This window comes from Anarrhichthys ocellatus, unplaced genomic scaffold (genome assembly GCF_004355925.1).
Source record: "Anarrhichthys ocellatus isolate YVR2014 unplaced genomic scaffold, GSC_Weel_1.0 scaffold22, whole genome shotgun sequence".
Taxonomy (NCBI): domain Eukaryota; kingdom Metazoa; phylum Chordata; class Actinopteri; order Perciformes; family Anarhichadidae; genus Anarrhichthys; species Anarrhichthys ocellatus.
Window position 1 is genome coordinate 5,219,250 of NW_022280052.1, and position 20,080 is coordinate 5,239,329.

The 20,080-nt window shown below is 41.1% G+C and overlaps 1 protein-coding gene across 1 annotated transcript; it reads right to left on the bottom strand.

The window, feature by feature from the left end:
* Positions 1-1,263: 1,263 nt before the first annotated feature.
* Positions 1,264-17,270, bottom strand: nr5a2 (nuclear receptor subfamily 5, group A, member 2). Its single transcript, XM_031859582.1, has 4 exons — positions 16,680-17,270; positions 13,551-13,669; positions 9,813-9,954; positions 1,264-2,275 (listed from the first exon to the last, which is right to left on the bottom strand). The coding sequence occupies exons 1-4, from the start codon at positions 16,759-16,761 to the stop codon at positions 1,539-1,541; spliced, it is 1,080 nt and encodes a 359-aa protein (XP_031715442.1). The 5' UTR covers positions 16,762-17,270; the 3' UTR covers positions 1,264-1,538.
* Positions 17,271-20,080: the final 2,810 nt, after the last annotated feature.

The following is a 20,080-nucleotide window of genomic DNA, read 5'->3' on the forward strand; positions in this document are numbered from 1 at the left end:
AACTGCAACTGCATTGAGCTCAGGTCATTTTCTACCTTTGTAACAAGCACCCAGCCCAATTACTATTCATTAGGCAAACATAATGACATTTCATTCAGCAGCAAATCAGGGAGTGACGAACACAAGTGGGGGAGATAATTGAATTAGGACAAGGGTGTGAGAAATAGAGAGTTCAGAGTGGAGCAAAAATGATCGTTCAAAGTTAATGGGCAAACCACACACAATTATTAGCTGTGGCCACACCTTACGAGCAAGCCTGTGTGTGTGTGTGTGTGTGTGTGTGTGTGTGATCTCGAAAATGTCAATAGCGGGGACACGGCGTATGCTAAATGTCAACATGTGTTTTTCAAGGACTCTTTTCAGTGTTGTAATTAGCTCTGTTTTTAATATCACATTTATCTCATTTGTTATTTTCCCCTTTAAAAGCAAAATACTATGAAATATTTGGAGGGAATTTTGCAAACAGGCCCGTGCCCATGAATATGCAGCTGAGCCTTTGGCGATGCAGTGTGAAACAAACAGACAAAGGAGTCGGAGAACGGGAAGAAAAACAGGTGAAGCACAGACTAATCAAACGCCTTTCATGTCGCTCCGAACATTAACCTTCATTCAGAGCAAATGAAGCTGCGAGCACACAAACTCTCCCTTGGGCTCTGTGAGGCATTAGCGGACGGTTACTATTGGTCAGTTGGGATTGACGGAGAACGCAGTGTTTACCAAGCTCAGATTTTGTTGTCTTAATAGACTTTGCAGATGACACATACCGAATGAAAATGCCTTTAAAAGAATGTCCATCACAAATAACTGAAGGTTAAAAAAATCTTAAATCTTAAAATTAAAGTAATAGACAATTCGTTGTCATTGTGACACTATTCTCTGAGTGATTTAGTCAGCTCTCGTTTTTTTTTTTTTTTTTTACCAATATGCTAATAGCCATCATCTCTTATCATCACAGAGTGTGTGCCCACTTAGATCTGAGGGATATTTCAAGGGGAGATGGGCGGTATGCAGTTCACATAAAGCCCTCAGACTAGGACCCTGTTAGTATGAAAAGTGCCTGAAGCTTGTAGTCACAGTTTTCACAACCCATAGCCAAAAAATGTGTCACACACAGGGTAAATGTGGCTGGCTGCTGTATTTTGATCAGGCAGTGGGAGAGACAGAGGTGGCAGCTACGAGCACCCCCCCCCCCCCCCCCCCCCCCACACACACACACACACACCTACACACTGTGTACTCTGCATTAGTGTTGAGCCAGTGCATGAAAGAGGAAGATTAAAGGCCTATTGAAGATAAAGGATTGAGCACCTGATGTTCATGAACTGTGTAAAGTACTGTCAATTATGGATGACAACGTGGTGAAAGATTTATCATTGAAACAAAATGCAGGATGACTTATTGAAGGCCTGCAGAGCATCTGCAAATAGAATTAAAGATTAAATAGTAGCATGCTCATAATTAATAGGAAGGATTGCCAGAACCATGAAAATAAGATAACGCATGAATATTTTCCTCACTTACAAATGTAATCCCTCTCATCACACGGATCGTGCAAAACCTACCTTGAGTTCACGGAAGAAGATGCTGCTGCGTGCCCACTCCACGATGGAGAAGAGCGTCTGGTCGGCCATCTTGCACATGAGGCCGAAGGTGTTGAGCTTCTCGTGTTTGTTTCGGCTGGCCTGCTCCTGCTGCAGGTAGGCCATGATCTTGGCCTGAACCTGTGGCTCGTCTGGCTCACACTTGAGCAGCTCCACGATCAAGTGAGGGAAGCCGGGCGGCGAGCCTGTCTGGTAGGCATCGACGTAGGTGTAGCCCATGATTGACTCCGGCGAGCTGGTATACGGGTCTGGGTACTCAGACTTGATGGTGCGCGTGCCCTGGAAGTGTCCATAGGCCGCCTGGTAGCCCTGCAGGCTGCCGGCGTGTGGTGGCATTGCCATGCTGACCGGCGAAGTAACAAATGGACTGCGGTCGTAGTCTGTGGGGGGCAAGGCGGTTGCATGATGATGATGGTGGTGGTGGTGGTGGTGGCCTGTGTGGTGGCCCGGGTGGTGGCTCAGTGGAAGGCCCTTGGATGCGGCCGAGTGGATGTTCTGGATGGCTGAGGAGATGGTGAGGTCGGTGGGCACGGCTTGCATCACCTGAGTCATGGCCTCAATCTTCAGGCCGTTGGCTCGGATCAGCGCCTTCTTTTGCTGCTTGAGGGCCCGGTCGCGTTTGTACATCGGGCCAAACTTGTTGCGGCCGCCTCGCATGCGGTCCGCCCGCACAGCTGACAGACAGATGGAAAGAGAGATGAAAAAGGAGACAAGAAGGAAGAAGACAATATTAGCTCTGTAGTAGGGACATCTTTTGTCTTGAATGCACTCATTCTTGACGGTGTTCATGCAAGATCGCACGATTGTTACTAAGCAAGTTAGTGTTTTATACGGAATGACAAATCCACCATGTATACAAAAAAAGAGTTTCACAACCTGAAAAAATGAAAACTAGTTTGTTTAGGATTGCTGGTGACTGACAGGAAAATGCTGACAATGCTTTTACGTATCAAATCCTCTGTACTATAGCGATGCTGTGAGATTTGTCATTGTATGTACAAGCATGGCGTTATGGAAGTGAACCCGTCATTTGTAACTCGTATGTAGGGCAAAGATTTACCTGTGGTGATGACACATGACATCTACCTGTTGACTCGTTAACCCCACAGGTCTAACTGATAGTGTCGTTACTCATTGACCAGAGACTCAAGCTTCTATGAACCGCTCAGCTAAGTGATCATTGTACAGCTGGCTATCTCTGTCTACCACTCAGGAAACGCACACCTCAAAAGCTAGATATTTGTATGGACTCAAAGAAAGCTCTCTTTCATACATTTAAAAATACATATTTTAAAATGTTATCTGATTTTGCAATATCTAAAAACTTTAAAATGTCACTGTCCATTAGCAGAAAACCTTTTTCTTTACAAAACCCCCAAAGGCTGAAAAGAGTGACAATAAGCAAATTGCTTTTTTTTTCCTGATGAACCAAACATGATGCCCCCCCCCCACCCCCCCCCCCCCCCTCAGTGCAGGATCCTGCGGTGAGGATCACAACGAGTCTGTGTCGTGGGTATTTCTAATGAAAGAGATGGGCACACGGTGGACTGCTACGAGGGCCATGTGTGATCTGGCCGACTGCTGCCACGGGGAAGCTGCTCTGCTGTCTCCCAGTCGGGGGGCCCTGGTGTTAATTATTCATACTTAATTACCTCTTACTCTGACGAGGCTCGCCGAGCCCAGCGTGTAACGAGCTAACGGTCGTCTGGGAGGCTATGCAACAGAAAAGATCTCCCTAATACCAATACTGTAGACTGTTAGATATTATTTTCATTGTATTCAATATAAAGAAACATATTTAACTGAATATGCAAATACATGTGGAAACGTTTGCTGTGATCATACATAGTAAATAGTCGGCCTAAGTCCACTGCAGCTCACAATGTCTTGACTTATGAATGAAACAACAGAAGAAGAAAATTGAAGAGGAGATGTGGAGAGGGAGGGTGGGGGTCAGAGTTTGGGGGTAAGGAGGGGCACACACACACACACACACACACACACTCACACGCGCGCACACTCACACTCTCCGAGCTGCCTTGGGAGTGATTTTAATGACCTCCGTCACAAAAATGTCTGCCATTGATCTGAGCCGAGAGTGGAGACACACACATACAAACACACACACTCTCACACACACTCACACCCACATGCTGACTCTTTCTCGGACATTCTTGGAGAAAACACATACACACACACACACACACACACAGGAAGCATCACACACTGGCCCAGATCACACAGCGAGAGATAGTAGCAGGCCAGACGCTTGGCCACCTCTGAGAGCCCCCGACGACTCAAATGGAATGCAATTTATACACACACACACACACACACACACACACACATACACACACACACACAACCATTTCCCAACATGCTTGAGTTCAACTCCACTGCCCACTCAACGAGGCCCGGAGATTGTCATGGCCATTAAAAAATTGATCACGCATCAAAGGAAAAAATAAGGAATCAGGAGCCGTCAAATGTATCCATTATACATTATTGTAGGGCGACTTTAACTATTAATGATTTCTCCACAACAGCGTACTGTAATTAATGAGCAGAGAAACTAATAGTTGGCCCTACTGGGAAAACAAAATTAGGCCCCGACTGCCTGCATGCCTGCCTCGGACCCGGGGACCCACATCATCATGAATATCACACAAACACACACAGATTCTTTGTCTCTAATTAAACAAGGTGATTTGCATGCATGTAACACAGATTAATATGGGAGGGGGAGGGGAAAAGGGGAGCGGGACAGTGTATGCGTGAGTGTTGGGGGAGAAGATGAATGTGTGCGTTTGACTGAGGTGGAGACATGTTAATGAGTTAGATGCAAAGTTGCCATATGACACTGCAGCTTAAGAAGGTTACAAGGTTAAAACAAATTAGTAGTGTGGTAGTAATTTGTAAATGTTTTCATGCATGAAAAGAGAAACCATTTTACAACAGCTGTAATTGAATTTCCCTTTCATAAAATCTCGTGTCTGTTCCACTCTTAAACTCACTGGTAGGTTTCTGTGGTGCCAAGAAAGTTTTGTGTTTGATGTTTGTGGTTTGTCTGGCACAAACAACACAAACTGAATAGTTAGCTTGGCAGTGACAGCCACCACTGCTGAACAGGCAAACAAGAAAGACAGCCACCTACACAAATGAAACAAACTTCATCAACAGCAAGCAAAAAAAGACTACAGTGCTGCACACTCAGCTTGATTGACAGGAGTTGTCTGGAAAGTGCAGCAAGGAGTACTTAGCTCAGCGCAAAGGTAGAGGCCAAAAGAAAAAAAGGACACATTAATTTATATATATATATGAACGGATAAAATCCCAAAGGAAACAGTTTGAATATATGAGAATAAACTTTTATTTGTGTGAAAATGATTTGGTTTGGGGATATTGTGGGTTAGCAGTGAGGCTTTGGGGCTAAAGCCAGGCTGAAATGCTAAAAGGCTGACGCTGTCTTCCACTCCGAATTCCCCCGACTTACTGTCTGAGAGCACGTCCTCACAAAAACATACTTGGGCACACACACACATCCATAAATTCAGAAACTGACCCAACCAAAAATCTTGTTCCTCTTTCCCAAAAGTATCCAGTACCCAGTGTACACATCATCTCAAACATGTACGAACACAAACCACACACACACACACACACACACACACACAGCATCCTTCACTCACACAAAATGTCTCTGCACACATAACCCTTAACACACTGAAACACATCACACACACACAACCTTCCTCAGCGCTTATATCCTCTGATTTATGGTTGTTTAATATACAGGAATATTAAGCGCGCGTAGGTGAGGATCCCTGTCGACCGCCAGCATATTAATGGGTCCCGCGGAGCCTTGCTGACACCCTGTTTGTCATGTCGGGGCCCCGGCCCCTGCTCCGGATGCGCCCTATCCCATGCACACACATGAATACCTATGATACCTATGCATAAGTAATGGGACAGCTCCCTGGCTTCTACTGCAGGTACTGGGAGGCTGATGGAAGACAAATCAGAGTAAGAAAGATGGAGACAGGGAGGAAATAAAAAGACGCAGAGGGAGAGAGATACAGTGAAGAATATACAAACACTCAGATGGTGTCGATAATTTGTACTGAATAGCTCTTTAGAGGTTTTGCATTGATAGTAATTGATTACTTTAGATTTGATGATGGGTTAACTGCATGAAAACACAAAAGATATCTAAAATGCAGCATCTCAAAACTGTAAAGGAACCAGAGAGTAAAACAATAAGCATTTAGTTCTTTGTTGTTTGAATATTGTAATCATTACCATTTGTCACGTTGTGCCTGTCCTCAACTTACATTTTCAATGGTTATTAAGAAGAAAATGATTTAACTTCTGCTTGGTTGAATAGCGCACAAGTGGAACCAGAGTGTACAAATACCACTGTTACGCTCCGTCTTTAAGATGATACACAAGTGAAGGAACATATTAGGCAGCTCAGTGAAGCATGTGATGCAAGGCAACTTCTAGCGAGCATAAAAAGAAAATCATGCCAGTGGGAGCCGTTCAGATACGTCACGCTTCATCAGCTTTAGTGAATGACGTGCTAATGGGTCAAACCTTAGTGGGATGTGGCTTTTTTTTCTTTTTCCTCAATGAGTCAACAGTGAGAGCTGAGACGCTGCAGTGCATACCGAGATGCAAGAGTTTCTTACAGCACCAAAGCGTGTGTGTGTGTGTTTGTGTGGTGAAATGAGAGCGTGACCGCCAGGGTCAGTCATCATTGTGTGTCTGTATATGAAAGAGAGTGTGTGCTCCAGACAGTAACTGGAAAAGATAAATTAGCAGGTTAAACAAGTTTTTATAGACAAATATTAATAACAAATATAGTCATATATTTAACTTTTTATAATTTCATGATACTGGCAAATGTTAAAACTGATGGCATGTAGTTTAATTGATACTATAGGTTAAAGAGTGCTCATTTTGGGGATAAACGTGTCTTCTTAGAATCTCAAAGTGGATGCAGTAACTGGAAAGAGTTTTTTTATTTTATTTTGATGTTGCACACTAGGTCAGAGGTAAGTCGTTTATCCTGTGGCACACAGAGGACAATATGATATGCCTCTGAAGCATTCCTTCGTTATGCAAAGACGTCAAGTTTAAAAATTTCTGTTATCAATTCAAGATAATACGACTGATCTCTTAATGCTGGGATGGGGTGATAGACATATTCACATCATTGTTTACTGTATATCACTCTGAGCCCGTCTGCCATATCACCTTGTTTTTCGCTGCCTTCCCACAACTTTGAGACATTAACACACGCACAGACACACATCTTTACTGCTACAACCCTCACAGCAAACTGCACAGACCACCCCATGGGTTGGCAGACTTATCAACAAACAGGAAGGACATAGAACAACACCAGAAAGGCAAAAGTAAACAGTAAAAAAAAAAAACACTTTTAGTCAACTTGAAAGTTTTCCTCACATTTTTTTGCCCACGTTTGGTCTCGATATCTTGAATGTTGCTGCAAGCTGCTGTGTAATGGTATGAAAAGATTGCAATAACAAGGCACAAACCCCAAACCTCCTTTCCTCTTTCACCACTATTGTAGACACTTCTTTTTTTTTTTTTTTAGGTCAAATGACAGTTTCTTACTCTTGCCCGTGGCCTTCTGAACACCTTTTTGGGCTTCTCATGAATATATGTATGTGTTTACCAGGGCGAGCTGTAAGTGTGTGTATAGCGTGTATGTATGTGTGTGTGCGGAGGGGAGGGTTGTCAGCCTTTCTGTATCGGACGTCTTTACTGGTTGTGGCAGGAGTCGCCCACTGGAGCTTCTGGCCCCTGACAGAGTGCTGCAGGGCCCGTCTTGCCCCCGAGCTGAAAGCTACCGCCAGCGAAACAAATCAAACGCTATCCCCTCCCCACCCGTGTCAGCTGGAAAATGACAGGCCGGGACATTCTGCCCAGCGGCCATTCACAATTAACAGCAATTAATTACACCACAAAAGGCAGCAAAAGGGAAGAAGCCTCCGGAAAGATTTTAGTTAGGCTGTCTTTGCTCTACTTTCACCCTCCCAGGGTCTTACTTATTCAATACATTAACTTTTCTCAATTGTATGTGATCATTCCAGGAGCCTAGGGATTTTTAATTTGGCTTAAATTACAAATGTGTGAAGAATTTTGTTTCAGGATTAGACTGAAACTGTATGAATAACAACACCTGCTCCTAAAGACTACACAAAGAAAAACAAATTGTATTTTTTTAGAAGACAGTATTGTAACAGCTTCATGGTTAACGGAATCAAAATGATTATCTTTAGCTTTTTAAATCCCCTATTTTACACGTATTGAAAGATGACCTTCAGGTTGCTTTATCCACTCCAAAATTAGCGATTTCAGAATAAAACTTGTCAACTCATGTGTGGAAAAATATTTCATTTTAAATATTATCTTTGACCATTGGAAGAATGTTTCTTGCCCTGCCGTCCTGTCACTTCTGGATAGCCGTGTTTGAACAAGCTTCTGAGCCACGTTCAAATTAAACAAAGAGGCCTCGAAACGGCCGGCCAAAAGTATCATCATTACCATTCTCGCCCTGCCGCCAAGTTTAATATTTTATCTATTACTCTGTCTGGCAAGTTTAAGTGCACAGCAGCTACAAGATACCCCCTAACTCCCCCTGACCCCATCTAACATACTAATAAGCAATGCTGGATTTCAACGCTTTGGTAGTAATGAAAGGTTTCACTTCACAAAGTTCTAGGTAGACATTTGCGAGAACGGATATTACTGAGCTGTTCATTGTTAAATGTTTAAATAAATATAATATTCTCCCTCCATACAGGCAATTATTATGTCAGAGCAGGTATCAACCTTTCCTAAATGGTGGTCATGTCAATTTCGAAGGAAACTATTCACATGCAAATTGATCATGGGAAGAATATTTTCACCAAAAGAAGTCCTAATAGGTGAACGTGCTGTGATTAACTGTGTTCAATTGTGGATCAAAGGAAAAGGCTAACTCTGTCATTTCACTCAGACTGTTAAAGCACCTCTGTGGAAATCCAGAAGCAATCAACCTCCAACTATATTTACCCTCCCAAACTATCAGCAACAGTAATTGCAAACAGGCATCATATAAAATATCTATATAATGCAGTACACAGAAAGCAATAACTGGATCTGCTTTTCCACTCCTGCAAATGCATACTGTCAATTCTAGATCATATTTTTGTGATTGGTGTTTGGTGTAAAAGCCCAGAATAGAAATCGTACATTAAAAAAAAAACAGTATCATGAATGTGCACTTTAAAAAGCTAAAATATTCTCCCAGATTAAAATATAATGTTAAAATAAAATCCTAGAGGCTATCAAATGCATTTGTAAACCTAGATTCTGTCTTGTAGTGATGGAATGTAATTCAAGTACTGTACTTAAGTACATATTTGAAGTACTTAATTTGAGTATTTCTAGTTTTATTGTATCCTTCTACAGAGAGAAAAATATAGTAGTTTTTCCTCCACTACATTTATCTGACAGCATTAGTTACTAAAATTGTTACTTTACATGTAACTACATTACATGCAAATACAATATATTGCACTTTTAAAGATGAAACTACCCAACAGCAGCCTATATAACATATTTGAAATCAGCTCCAAATCTTACAACAGTAAAATAGTACATCCATATCACACTCACAGGGAAGGTTTTTACCTTAATTACTTTAGCTTTTGATACGTTTAGCTCGTTTGATTCATAATGTGTAATTTAAAATCTGTAATGTTGATGTTTTTACTCAAGCAAACAATATGAGTACTTCCTCCAGCACTGGTTACGGCACGTTGCATGTTAAGTACTATTAACAGCCATCTGTTCTGTCTGAGAGCCTTTGAGCAACACATTGCAATCCTAGTGGTGAGTCTGTCATCATCACAGGTAGTTTGGACATGAAACCCCTTTCTCCTTTATGCAACAACTGTGTCCTATTTATCTATTTACAAGAATCCCAAACTTTTGACAGCTACACATTATCTACCAGTCATTGCTGTACTTTGAAACACTGTTGAACATTTCTCCCTAGGTTATAGCTCATTGTCAGCTCATGTTTAAACTGGAAACATGTTGAATTACAGAGGCAGAACTCCAGGAAAACTGAAGTTCAAAGTCATTGAGCCATGAACCAAACACCTGAACTGTAGAAAAGTTAACATGTTGCCGTACCTTCTAGCTTCATGCCGACGGTGAGGCACTTTTGGAAGCGGCAGTACGGGCAGCGCTTCCTCTGGGTCTTGTCAATCTGGCAGCTCTGGTTCTCTATACATGTGTAGCGCTTGTTGTTCTGGACGGTGCGCTTGAAGAAGCCCTGCGGAGAGAACCAATTAAGACGTCAACCCGCTTGACCCCTGCAATGCGATGGTAATTGGCCCATTCACACTCCCAGACAGATGGAGAGGGACAGGCTTAATGGATACACACACACACACATAGGGGGAAGTTTTGAAAGCTACACTCCAATTGATGTTGGGATGCTTTACGGACATGCACATGCAGAATGAAGCAGAGCATGAATACGCACTTCTTACAAATGACACAAATGTCAGTCTTTCTGGAAAGTTTTTTTTTCATAATGATGTGGAAAACTTAAAGTCAAGGAAATTATTTATGAATTTCCATTTACACCATACCTTAATTTGAATTAGCTTCTAACAAATAAGCAAAACAGAAATACCTGCCTCACTTAGTGTTTTCACAGCATTATTGAACTGCTTTATAAAGTGTACAAAATGTAATTTGTGTCCTGTCAAAATGACATTACTTTTCTCAGTATTATTAATACCTCATCATATTCAGGCAGCGACTGCAGAATTTACGGGGAAAGCATCTTTTTTAACTCTCCAATTAATTATTGAAAAACATGAGCACAGGAGTCCAAAAAAATCCAAATAAATTATATCCATAATTCACTGTTGCGGGATTACAGAGTTTCATACCTGCAACATGTAATTAATTATAGGCAGCAGCAGTGAAAATCAAATGACGGGAAGATGGTATTAAAGTATTCCAGATCTATAACCAAGGAGGAGAATCCTTGAACCTGGTCCTTAAAAAAAAAAAAAAAAGAAAAAAAAAAAAAAGAATGTGCTGCTGTCAATATCTCACCAAACCCAAATTTAATTGACAATCTGCATTGCCTGATCCTTCCAAAAAAAAAATCTGCTGCGCTGGTTTTTGGATTATCGACCTCTCCGTGCTAAAAAATCCATGCTTCAAAGAGAACTTTCTCTCCAATTTTCCATTTAGTGCACAGCATGCGCTATAAATATCTGAACCAAACTGGATTCTAACATGCTCTAAAAACCACACAACATCACGCCTGGAGATTAAGCGGACGGACAACATCCCTGAAAAGCTTTCATTTGACTGCCAGTTCAAACCAAGAAAAGGCACTCGAAAAAGGCCAATTCAGAAGCAACTTTTGCACATTTTTCTTGTCATTACAAATAGCAACCTGCCTCATTCACCCAAACATGTGACACAAATTAAAATACAGTCTGAAATCATCACAATTATCTGAAATGGTTGTCTGCAATTATTATTCAGAAAAGTAAAGTCTAATTTTAATTTGACAAAATAATCTTAGCAGTTGGGTATTCCTGACCTTGGAATTCCATCCTCAAAAACTGCACTCTCTGCACAAATACAGCAGCCAAACTGCTTTTACCTAACCCCAACAAAGAAGCAGTAGAAACATGATTCACATCACCACTTTATCTCCCCTCATCCCTGTCTCCCATGCTCTTCACTTGCTGTAATATGTGTTCTGTCTAGCTTTGAAATAAAGACAAAATCCCTGGCCTTGCTCATATTTATTTTCTTTAAACTTCTGCAGAGCTTAAATATATTTCTGATATGTCCACTGTGCACTTTAGCTCTAGTAATGCCAGTATTTTAGGATTATTCTGCTATTGCTCTCTCAGTCTCAGTCTCCCAAAATGAAGCATGCTGGGAATGACCTGTTTGTGTACAATGAGGTCCATGAAGCCCGTTTCAGCTTGTTATTGTTATTCCAGCAGGTATGAGGTACCATGTTTACTTTATGTGTGTAGTAGAGTGAACTAACACTATCTGGTGTGTATGAGGTGGTAGGATTATGAGGTTAAAGAATATTGCATTTCAAAACTGGCAACACAACCAAAGCACCAACAAATTTTGACAGGGTTTAAAGGGTAAGAGGACGGGGGTAGAGGAAATTCACAAAATTATAAACTGAAACTTACTCCGGTAGCGCAGTACACAAACTGAAACAAAGGTATTTTTTATGTTGATAGAAAACTAAGAATTAAATGTAGCTGGTAGCTGCTCCCCCCCGCTCGTGGAGCTGAGGAACCTCCATTACTACACTGGAGATAGATTGTACTGCCTAACCGATAACGAGTATTTAATACCAATATGAGTCTGCCACATGTCAACACACTGATATATCAGTCCAGCTCCGACAATTTCATGCCTGCATTCAAGAGATAATCAATGATGAGCTTCAGGTAATTATCAATATCATTCATGTTTCAACAAGGATATGCAGCACTTTTTAAAACACTTCATCTACATCCTGCATGAGTGCACACACACACGCACACACACACACCAGAGCGTTTCAACTAAACTGGGAAATGTGTTTGTGGACTGGCTCTCCAACACGAGCTTGTGCTGAGTCTGAAAACCAGCAGCGATGCCCCTGACGTCTCCCTTCAAGCAAGTGCTTAGCATCTCAAGGTCATAATATGGGATAAAATCTATAACATCTGCTTTGAATAATGACCACATAGGCAAGAAATGTGCGCCGCGGCATCAATACTGTGAGCGGCACTTTTACAGCGAATAGTGTTAACACAGAGACAGTTGTCTTAGCTTAATTTTGTGCTGACAGCTTTACTGGGCTAGCCAAAGAACTTGGGCAAAGCCTAATAGCGCAGTGTTGAGGAGAACAGTGGAAATAGGCAGGAAGGGACAAATAGGTTGTTGATAGAACTCAAAATAATAGCTGCAACAGTTTACTTTGCGGTATAGCTTCATTATTAACCTGGAAACATTTTGCAGCCAGACAATGTTGCTGTTCTCTTAATGAACTTGTGATGAGAGTTTAGACAGTAGGATACAGGCGAGTACAAACAGACGGTATTATTGTGTACTCTGCTTCCTGGGTAAAAAACTCCTCCCCCACCTCCTGTTTTTGGTGGTTGCCAAAATTGCAACAAAAAAAACACACACACTTTGCCTGCTTTTGAACCCGTGTTTCTTTCCCAAGCTGTTCACCGCTTTACAAAATCATCCAACACTCACAGGAAAAGTTTGTTACATCAATTGTCGCAACAATATTTGAACCTTGGCCTCGTAACCTTTGTTTCGTTTTTTTTCTCTCTAATGTTAATGACGAGGAACTGAATCTTTACTGTACGGCTACACTTGTTGCAGGTCACTCTGGACAAGAATGTCTGCTAAATGCCTAGCGTGCAAAAATATAACCGCAAAAATACATCTCCAAAGATGAACAGAGAGATTAATACACTAAAGTAAAAAAATATATAAGATCCATAGCATTACTATGTATAGATTGTATTTTAAAATTGCATAGTACAAAACATGGCTGTTTGAGTATTCAAGTAAAATAAAAGTGAATGAAAATGTCAAACAGCACATAAACACATCACAGCTTCACTGAATACACACAGGCGACAATCAAACCATGCTCAGCCACTGTAAACCTAAGACTGACAGGCTTCCATGCACTACAGGAACTTTGTAATAACACCAATAATTAGAAACCTCACTACCAAAAACTAATTTAGACACTTGAATATTGTAGATATCAAAGCAGATACGGGAAGGCCCCCATGATCACAATATTATTGCAATAGTGTAATGCTTTTCCACTGGGGAGTGGGGAATGAGGGCACTAACCTTGCAGCTCTCGCAGGTCAGTAGTCCGTAGTGATACCCTGAAACCTTGTCTCCGCAAACGGGACACATCTCGTCCAAGTCTTCGTCATAGGTGTAGTCCATCATTTTGAACTGGTGGGCTGAGGATGAGACACGGACACACAGACAGCAGTCAGTGCTGAGCAATCTCTTTTCCAAAAGCCCACTTCCATCCATCAAGATGAACCGCGGGGAACCACGCGACGCAACTGGATGAGATTTTTTTTAAAGTTCTGTTGGACTTGTAGAGGGGGCGACGATGAATAGTCTCGTTTGGAGTGAGTAGAAAGTACGCAACCATTTATTTCGCCTTGTTGCCGCCCTCTCTTCTACATGCGTTGCGGACAGAAGCCAAAAAATAAAAAAAGCGAGTCTCATAAATATGCATGCATCTAAGTCGTGAAATCACTGGGGGAAATGGTGAGATATTAGAGTTAAGGATTGGAGGAGAATATGTTACCGCCCACAGACAAATGAAGACACGCAGAGAAGCCCTTATCTCTGCAGGCGAGGAGAAAAACATGCAAAACCAACTTGAGCCAACATTATTTTCCTGTCGAAGAATCTTGCAATGCTAAAGGCCAATTGCTGCTTTTATGTGTTTTGGTGATGCAAAAGCCGAGGCAACCGTTTAATGCGACTTTCTGCGTGTGCTGGAAAAAAATAGTCCATTTAACAGCTCGTCAATATAATTTGACAAGGTTGTTTCTATTTATAATCAATTACTGTAATTTGAAAATCAATTTAGAAACAATTGCGATTCAGCAACATTGCCACATTTTGCCATTTATTTTATTAAGATTTAAGACTGGTTACACTTCGATTTGATTATGATTGCAGTGTATTTGTTAGAAATGCTTGCTTTGATAAGACTGTGTGACAGCGCTAAGCAAACAGCTACGCTGACATTTACAACAGTTACAAAAGCATTTATGGTTGTAATCATAAAAAAACAGCCAGGATCAAACAGGAAAACCTCAGTGGATGTGGCTGTAAAAGTGGAAATATTTAGTCATCTAGACGCCTTCCAATGCCTCCACATATATTAGCACTGCTCTACTTCAAAATCCACTCATCTGCTAACCGAGACCTTTTAATTAGACATGAATCCTGGTTTGTTAACGCGTTGCCCTGCTGGGATCCGCGCTGCATATTCCAGCTGAAGCAACAAGTTCCACCGAGCTGCCGGTTTTTCCACTGAAGCTCAAAGAAAACTCCGAACTTTCTTCTACCTATGAGCGCAAAAAGGAGAACATTTGGGCTGTTATCAGGCTGCAGATTTGGACACACTTTTATAAAGAAGATTTAACATAACCGGCGCACTGGTGGCAGTTACGCAGTGGACGAGGCCGTGGTAAATGAAAATAAATTAGTAGCTCTTGTTGGACATTGTACTAATGCCACAAATAAAGAATATTTCCAGAAATATTCTTTGTGGGTTTAAGCCAGATATTTTCTCCAGCTGATAATCTATGCTTCTGCTATTTCAATGAATTATAAAAGCACAATAAACTGGGTTATGCCTGTATTACTCAAGATAAACATAATTTATTTGATGGAAATGTTTGGCCAAATTGAGTTTAGTTGAACCCTCCTGCATCCCTGCTTCAAACGAGCGGAAGTGCGCACAGTGTCTGCAGGTTACATTGCTTTAGAAGGTGCAGAAACATACCGGGACAACACGGTCTCTCACCTGCTGGCTCTCACCTCGACGGCCACTTGCTCAAATTTCCAAAAAGCTAGAACATTTGTAGAAAATGCTGCTTATTCCAAGGGAAAACCTCTTCCAGTCCGAGCTACCTTGTTTTTAGCCCTGCGTAAAAGTAGATAACGGGCTCTCTAACAAGACACTCCTTGACTTGTGAGTGTATGTTATCAGCGTCTCGTAAACCAAGACCGGGCTAATTGACTGCCAGTTTATATTGCTGTGAAATGACGTGAGGGGAATTGGGGGGGATACGTGAGTTTATCTTGGCAGAGGAGTCATCCCCTTTTTTAAATTCACGCTGCTTTATGTGTTTTTTTATTTTAGAAAGAGATCAAGAAAAATACTGTTATATATGCCGCAGGGAAGTTTTATATATAAGCCCAATTTATTTTTTTCCTCAATCAGAGCTGAACATTTTTTAAATCATAAACCTGATTTCGCACATTCAACGATCAAAAGCAACTAAATGATAGACGTTCATTTGTGAGATGTTAAAAAGAAAAATACATACATCGTAAAAGCGATATTTGGTGCCCCCTTTTAATTTAGTTAAACCTAATTTTGAAATTGCATTCATTTTTTAGGCATTTTTCTGTAAATTACAGAATAGAAATTTGTTTAAAAATATCAATTAGTTTAGCTTAATTTGTCACACAATTATAACCATTTTACAATGGCTATAAATTAGACCAGGCTTCTTAGACTAAAGTTCACTGTCCCGAGGTCAAATATTGCAAATCACTAAATGAAACCTGTGAAATTATGCTCTGCTTTTCTTTCGTTGTTTTTGATAAATTGGCAAAAACTCTGTCTTAACTAATGTTTGTATATAGACAAACTCAAGACTCAATTCTGAACATTATATTAAGACAAAGTTAAGTGATTCATTCCAATACTACAGATATTAAAATGTTAAATACACAGATCCCCTCTGCTCTGTTTCGCCGTTTTTACGCACCAGGCGCACGCACACTTCCAGCATGAGTGACTGAGTAAAATCATTGTTTCATCACCGGCCAAACCATTGAAAAGTGTGTCCAGGTTTGATCTGCATTCATGCTTTCTAATTGTTATCATAGTAAAGATAGTATCGTAGTAAAGATTCAGAGAAAATAACACCTATCCCCAAACCACGATAAGAGAAATTCCCAAAATCTCAAAAACGAATGAGCTCCAAATACCTGATAACTTGACACGTTCATCATGCAATAATAGCCTAAATTGTCTTATCATTATTCATTTTCCTACGTTGTCCTACGCAGAAAATGTGTTGGACACACGCGTATTCAAAACTTTTGGTGACATATGCGCTGAGGACTTCCATTCCGATAACGTTCTGGAAAGTGGAAGTGTATGAAGACATGTTGTAGTCTTACGAGATGAAAATGAATGACAGTTCTTACCTTGCATATTCCTTGGCATGCGCCCTTGTTCTCCATACGATCGAGAGAGTCCCAGTGATTCAGTATCGACTTTGGGCAGCATGTCAGCGCTGCCGGCCTGAGCTGGAGACTCCGCACGGCTCGGCGGGACACTTGGACGCGAGAGGCAGATGTCCCCACAAACAACTGAAAGTTTTCCAAATCTCTATTAAGCTCTTTATTTCTTACTTTTTGTCTCTTTTCTGTCGTCCACTTATCGGACCATGCTCCGAATCCGAAGTCTGATTCGAACGATTCAGACTGGCTTCAAACGCCCGGGTTGCATAGCCGGTGCGTATGATTTTTAATTCATGTAATTTCTCAAAATTGCATTTTCGCACGGAAGAGCAATACTAACGCAGTGCAGACACGAGTGATTCCTTCGATTGTTATTCAGGAATAGTTGCGTGCTGACTTAGGGAATCGGTCTCTTACTCAAATGAGAAAACTGCACAGCGTCCGGATTGAAATACGATGGTGGGTTTCCCTTTAGCTTTTCCAAAAGTCTTTTTTTTGGCGCATCACCCATGAAAGTGAGACCTTCAATGTAACTTTCAGGCTTTAGCAGACGAGTACGCGCCACCGGGGCCGCCCCCTTCTGTGCGTAAAGTCGGATTCGGTGTGCCGGTCGGACTGTCTGGAGATGTGGAGACCTCTCCTCCTCCTCCTCCTCGCGGCTTTGTTTACTCCTCTCCCTCCAATCCGGGGCTCATGCGGTCCTCTGACATCATCCTTCCCTGATCCAATCAGGCGAGGAGACCGGGAAACATCGCCACAAACCCTCCAGTTTCGTCTCTCAGAAATCTCAGCTGTTTAATCCCGATAATGATGGACTTTAAAAGTGGAGGGAGAACAAGGAAATCAAGCAACGTGATGCAACTGCATGTGAGAGCAGACTCAGCGCACGGAGCGCAAAGGCAGCGCGCGAGGTACGTGGGTTGGAGCGTGTTATAACAGGGTCTGCAACGCACGCATGCACGCCGCTACGCATAATTCTAAAACGTAAAGTTATTGTTTTTTATAACATTCTATATATTTTTTTATCTGTAGCAATTTAATGTAATGTTTAGTTGATCTCAATAATCAATTGTTGCATCATGCCCTCTGCTTCTGTGATCATCTAGTAACGGTCCCACTGATTATTAGAACGTCATAAAATATAATTAAATCAAATGTACTTACATTTCTTATTTTCTTTCTTTCTAACAGGGGTATCTCATTTTATAAATCAAAATTCTGCCCAAAAGCTATTACAAAAAGTAATATAACCGAGAAGATTTTGGGTTTGTTTGCTCAATTATAGAAAACGTGAGCAGGCCCGGCCTCAGGCTTATAACGGCCTTTATTTTCGGGTCCCCATACGCAATAAACTATGCCTTTGCTTCTGAATAAGTATCAGTAATTGGCTGAGCAGGGATCAATTAGTGATCTGACGTCAAGCTCAGGCTATTTAGTCTATTCCAAATTAGTTACATAAAGACAAGAAATTATTTTGTTAATATTTTGATTATTCCACATACAAACACATAAACACTTATTTTACTTTACAGAGACACAATATATCGGGGAGGACGAGCAGGGGCAGAGACGGAAAAGTCCCGGGGCAGACCGCCAGACACACCTGAAGGGTCGCAGAGGGCACGCTCCATGCACACACTTGTAGTCGCGTCCAGTATAACAAGGGCAACACGCAGAAATAATTATGTTAGTAATATATGATCATTTATTAGTCTTATCGACCTATAAAATGTTGGTATTATTTGGATGGAAAATCACCACAGTAAGTGGAACAAACCACTGTTGTAATAAATTCCTCAACGCACTTTCTCTTCTTTTTTACTATTTCTATCATTTGTAAGCATACAATTTAAATTCTAAGGGAAATGTTTACTGAAACAGTTTCGTTTAATTTATTTATCTGTAAGACCTATATGCACAAGCAAGCATCATCTTTTGAAGCTGTTGAAAAGCAGGACAAATACAACCACATTATTTAAAGCTCAGGTAGAAAAATACCAGAGGCTTTGTCTAGACACAGCCCGACCTGTTGCATTTCATTTTAGCATCAGTTATATTAAAATGCAGTTAATTATGTATATGATTTATGTGTGCATACTCTTTTTTTTTTTTTAGATAACTTGATATGTGATCCGGATTGTATTTCAGTCTTTTCAATAAAAAATGTCAAAAGTTGCTGCAAATACTGTTTTCCATAAAAGGTCAAACATGGTCAGCACATACAAAACAGGCATACCTGCCCTGATTATGTCCACTGTGGAGCTAACCTGATCCTGTTGTCATAGTTTACCACTCTTTGTTTTCAGTCAGTTCCCACTGAAGCTTCAAAAAAATCCAATTTCACCCCTGTGCAATGATTTCCTTCACAGTTTCACCTGTAACAGTAGGGCCAAACAAGTGGGTTATACATTATAACAACAAAATAAAATAACAAATTAGTAAACTTGCTGTGGACTCAAATAAAATGAAAATAATTGAATTCTCCTCCTATTCCAGTACCAGTAACCACTCAACCTCCTTTCAAAAATAAACACTGATACAGATTATTCTTGTCATCATTGAGTGACCAGCACATCAACCACAATTTGGACAAGGTGCAGAAGCTTCCACCAATCAGCAGCATGTTCTTACTGCTGTGGTGTGATTGGTTAAAGATGGGTTACTTCCAGTAGTGGGGGCGGAGTAGGGGGATGACAAGAGGGAGGACAAGTAGGGGCAGGAGGCTCAGAGGGGGGATGTTAGGTTATAAAATGACACAGACTGATAAGACCTGCTCTGGCGAAATAGCCACACTGGAATGATTAACCTGTATGGAGAGAGAGAGAGAGAGCAGGGGAGGAGGAGGAGGGGGGTGGGTGGGGGGGGGCTGTGGTGAAATGAAATGAGGGGCACGGGAAAAAGGAATCTATGAAAGACCGGTCATAAGGAACAGTATGGAGAGCGCAAGGCTTGTTTATTATTCAGAACTACAATAAAATCATTGACACCTGAAACTGTATATATATAGAGAGAGAGGTTCTTAAGTGACACTTTATCTACTTTATCTAGACAGTTTACAGTTTGAGGTGGTAAAAGTAACATAAATAAAAAGTCATGCCAACCCTGTTACTCAAACTTTGGACTAATTCTCAGCCACGTTTCACTTCCAAGTTTGGATTTATCTGAATGGCTCTCTCACACACTCACACACTCACATTGACTATACTTTCAGATACAATATTCAAGGCTGTAAAATATCTTTACATGCACTGATTTATTAAAGCACACAACTAATTGTCTATAATTTTCAACTTAATGAGTAACTATTGTGCATTGTTGTGAGCATCTGTGTGTGTGTGTGTGTGTGTGTGTGTGTGTGTGTGTGT

Bases quoted from the DNA above. Each gene is read 5' to 3' on its own strand.
- nr5a2 (XM_031859582.1), bottom strand. From the start codon at position 16,761: ATGCTGCCCAAAGTCGATACTGAATCACTGGGACTCTCTCGATCGTAT. The intron at 9,955-13,550 runs GTTAGTGCCCTC...TTCTCTCCGCAG, and splicing joins TGACCTGCGAGAGCTGCAAG to GGCTTCTTCAAGCGCACCGT. The intron at 2,276-9,812 runs GTACGGCAACAT...TCTGTCTGTCAG, and splicing joins CGTCGGCATGAAGCTAGAAG to CTGTGCGGGCGGACCGCATG.